This window comes from Octopus bimaculoides, chromosome 8 (assembly GCF_001194135.2).
Source record: "Octopus bimaculoides isolate UCB-OBI-ISO-001 chromosome 8, ASM119413v2, whole genome shotgun sequence".
In the NCBI taxonomy this organism is placed as follows: Eukaryota; Metazoa; Mollusca; class Cephalopoda; order Octopoda; family Octopodidae; genus Octopus; species Octopus bimaculoides.
The window spans coordinates 78,251,447-78,256,163 of NC_068988.1; the positions used below are offsets into that span (position 1 = coordinate 78,251,447).

The 4,717-nt window shown below is 36.9% G+C and overlaps 1 protein-coding gene across 1 annotated transcript in view; it reads left to right on the top strand.

Moving 5' to 3' along the window:
- Positions 1-1,375: 1,375 nt before the first annotated feature.
- Positions 1,376-4,717, top strand: part of LOC106882819 (plexin domain-containing protein 1) — an 85,366-nt gene continuing 82,024 nt past the window's right edge. The window contains exon 1 of the mRNA XM_052970200.1: positions 1,376-1,974. Coding sequence (XP_052826160.1) covers positions 1,872-1,974 — 103 coding nt within the window. The 5' untranslated portion in view covers positions 1,376-1,871. The remainder of the gene's footprint in view (positions 1,975-4,717) is intronic.

The following is a 4,717-nucleotide window of genomic DNA, read 5'->3' on the forward strand; positions in this document are numbered from 1 at the left end:
ATATATATATATATATATATATATATATACTTGTATATATGTATTCTTTTACTCTTCTACTTGTTTCAGTCATTTGACTGTGGCCATGCTGGAGCACTGCCTTTAGTTGAAGAAATCGACCCCAGGACTTATTCTTTGTAAGAATAGTGCTTATTCTATCTGCCACTTTTGCTGAACCACTAGGTTACAGGGACCTAAACACACCAACATCAGTTGTCAAGTGATGGTGGGGGAATAAACACAGACACACAAACATATACACATACATATATATATGACAAGCTTCTTTCAGTTTCCATCTACCAAATCCACTCACAAGGCTTTGGTTGGCCCGAGGCTATTTTAAAAGACACTTGCCCAAGGTGCCGTGTAGTGGAACTGAACCTGGAACCATGTGCTTGGGAAGCGAGCTTCTTACCACGCAGCCACTCCTGTGCCTTGTATTCATATATATATATGTGTGTGTGTGAGTGTGTGTGTGTCTGTGTTTGTCCCCCCCCCCCAACATCGCTTGACAACCGATGGTGGTGTGTTTACGTCGCCGTAACTTAGCGGTTCGGCATAATTGACCGAAAGAATAAGTCTTGGGGTCAAGTTACTCGACTAAAGGTAGTGCTCCAGCATGGCCTCAGTCAAATGACTGAAACAAGTAAAAGAGTAAAGCGAGTATATATATATATATATATTTATATATATACACACACACACACATATATATATATATATATATATATATATGTATGTATGTATGTATGCATTTATGCAGTGAGAATGAGAGGACGGGGAAGTATTATATACAAATCTATATAAGATCATACATATGTATATTTTATCGATAGATATCGATATCTTTATCTCAAGATAAATATTTCTTGATATATCTTTTGATTGCGCTCGTGTATGGAGAAAAGAGAAAGGGAGAATGGTAGATAGAGAGTGGAAGACAGAGAAAGAGAGAGAGTCAATGCGACTGGACCTGAGTGAAAGACGAGAGAGAGAGAGAGAGAATGGTGGGAGAGTGAAAGAGAGAAACTAAAAGTCGAAAGAATGAGTAGAGAGAAAAAGGGCCATATGGACGCGACAAAGATAAAATTAAAAGTTCACAAAAAGGAGAGAGTGGAACATACAAAGACGAGAAAGAGAGAGAAGATGTCCTAGAGAAAAAAGAAGTAACATATATATAGAGAGAGAGAGAGGAGAAAGGAGGATTAAACACCAAAGAAAGGAGAGAAATGAGAGAGAAAGCGTGGAGGAAGGCTATATAAAAAGAGGTGTGAGGTAAAAATTAAATACGAAAGAGAGACGGAGAGGGGTGATAAAGGAAGGAGAGGGGGAAATAAAACACTAAAGAGAGAGAGAGAGAGCGAGAGAGGTGGGAGGCGGGGAGATTTAGAGAAAGAGAGGAAGCTATCGGATTGGAAACTTCAAACTACAAGTGTGAGACGAAGGTCTCCTATATATTACACGGATCTAATATTATTGTTGTTACTATAAGATTGTATCATCTGCCTTTCCCTCTTTTTATTTTAGTTTTACTTTCGACGGATTCGTTTTCAAAGGTGTGTTTAAAAAGACACACATACACACACACGTATACACAGTCTCTGAGAGTAACAGATATATAGTATACACAATTTCTCTCTTGTACATACGTTTTCATTTCATTCTATTAATCTTTCATTTCTCTTTTAAATATATATATACACACACACACTTTCCTTCAGTGCATAACCATACTATCTGACTCTCCCGTTCTCTCTTTTCTATATCTCACCCTCTCGATCTATCTATCTATCTATCTATCTATCCCCGTCCTCTCTCTCTCTCTGTCTCTCTCTCTCAGAAATTCCGATCAAGCAGTCTTTGGTAAGATGGCCGCACTAAGTGTGTTGGGTTGCTCGCAACACCGCGTCCTTCTCGTCCGAATATTTCTTTTTCTAGCGGTTCTTCATTACACAAGTTCAGCCTTAACAGGTAAACTTTTCATTTCTTTCACATACCAACATTTTTTCTCTTATATATGTATGAAGTATATGTGTACATATAGTATACTTAAATTTCTGTTTGTTTATCTGTCTGTCTCCGTCCGTTTATGTATCTATCGAATTCTCTGTTTATATTTCTGTTTCTTTCTTTGTTTATCTATCTATAACTGCCTTGCTGTTTATATATATGTTTCTATGTATGTGTGTGTGTATGTATGTATGTATGTATGCATGTATGTATGTATATATATATATATATGTATATATATATATATATATATATATATATATATATATATATATATATATATATATGTATATATAAATATACACATAATATATTATTTTTATTCATATTTCTTGTGTATGAGTTCATTTGTTTGTTTGGGCGGTCTGATGGCGTGCATATATGTTTAGGTAGGTATACATGTATCAGTACAAGTTTGTATCTATCTATCTTTCTATATCTGTGTTGCATCTGAACAGAATGTAATCATGTATATTTCGTGCGTGTATGTAATGTGTGTGTTGATATGGTTTACATGCCTTTTTTCATTCATTCATTTTTCATTGAAATGATCCCTGCCTACTTTCTCTCACCTCTTTGTCACCCCACCAAGAGTCTCTAGACACACACACAAACTAAATGCAAAACGAGAATCTAACGTTATTCTTTATTTTTCTTCCTACTTTCACAATTGTTTGGCCGCGTTTTGACAAAATCACTCTCCCTTTCTCTTCTCTTAATCTATATTTCGCTGTGTCTCATATGTCCTGCTAGTCTATCGGTATTCTTCCCCTCCCGTTGTTTATAATTCTATCTATATTTTTCATTTTCTCTCTCTCTCATTCATCTATGGATAAAGAATTCACAGTTAAAATGTGACCAAACATACCATCAGATATCGATGCTAGTGATAAGGCAAATGTTTGTATTTCATACACCTTACATGTGATGTACTTTACTGAACCAAGGAGCTTGTATGTGAATGTATGTGAATGTTCGATCTGCTAGAAATAGCAGCTAGATCTCCTTCACACTGCGTCCTTCCAAGTGAAAAAGAAGGATGGACACCTTAGATACTGCGGTCCTAGGTAACCCCTAATAATCAGGATGTTTCTCCGCCCACAACGAACATTTTTGCTTTTTATCATTGCTCTTTTCGCAATTTGCTTATTCAGTTATTAAGGTGGCGAGCTGGCAGAATTGTTAGATAGCCGAAAAAAAATTGCTTTGCTCTTCGCGTTATGTGTTCAAATCTCGCTGAGGTCAACATTGCCTTTTATCCTTTCGGAAGCGATCAAATTAGTATCAGTTCAGCACTGGGGTCGATATAATCGACTAATCCCTCCCCCCTAAGACTGATGGCCTTGTGCCAAAATTTGACACCAGCGTTTATCATTTAGTTTTAATCATGCAAGGTAATATTTTAACATGTCTCCACCGTATTTAAGGAAACCTATACAAGGAGCACATCTTTCCACTGTTTCTGTCCATTAAAAAAACAAACAAACAAACAAACACACTCCCATATTCCTCCTGTACTCCAACTGTTCCATTTCTCTCCTCTATCAATCTCACTCTTTCGGACACACGCATCTTAATGCTCTTTCTGCAATCAGATGGAAGAACTGACGTCAAGCAAATACACTCACGTAACAAGAGCCTTTAGGTGGTTTCTTGAACAGCTAGAAACAGCGGCCAAATCTCTTTCAAGTCACGCTGTCTTAAGGGTCACGTTGCATTATGTGATTCTGGTTTCTTTGCTTATAAAAGAAAAGCCGAATGTTCACAGCTGGAATCTTTGATCGTACGTTTGCTCGATGAAGCATAATCTGGGGCTAACTAACAGTGAAATAGCTTGCGCGCTAGACCTGCTAGAAATAGCAACCAAATACCGTCGTATGCACTTATAAACAAACATCGGACACATTGAACTCTGTAGAAATCTTTAATGAACGTAAGAAAAAAAAAAAGAAAAACGGGATCGTTAAGGCAGGAACACTTTCCCCCATTTACCTATTCAATAAAAACAATTCTGAGAGTAAACAACATACAATACTTTGTTGTTGTTACATCCACATTAGTCCTTCCTTTTGTCTCGTACAACACTAGAGAATTAGACCTCTTCAGCTCTGTCTGCAGAAACGGTACTACAGATATGTGCATATATAATACATATACGTCTATACATTTATATTTTATACACACACAACCTTTTTTTTTTTAATTATCTGAACAACTGTCTTTCACTCAGTGAGATGCATACACGTGCACACACGCAAATTGTCGATCCAATGTGTATACGAATGCGGTAATGTGTTTCCGAGTTTGTTTATGTTTTTATGTGTATGTTATATGAATGCACTAATTATATACATTGTGTGTGTGTGTGTGTGTGTGTGTGTGCATGCTTGCTTGCAGGTTTTTCTATACGCATCCCAAAAACCAGAGATATTTTCTGAGATAAACACGTCTCAGTTCCCAGCGGAACTCAGCAGCGTGCGACCATACGTCCTGATTCGGCTTTCACTTCACCTCTTTTTCACTACGCCCGAAACAATTGACCCATTTTATACGCACCCACCTGTTTCAGGATGAGGATGTGTGTGTGTGTGCAAGGAGAGCATGTAGACGTGCAATGTCACAATTCTGTTCTTTGCCGTTATCTATATATAGAAACACGCACACACATTTATATATATATATATATATATATATATATATATAT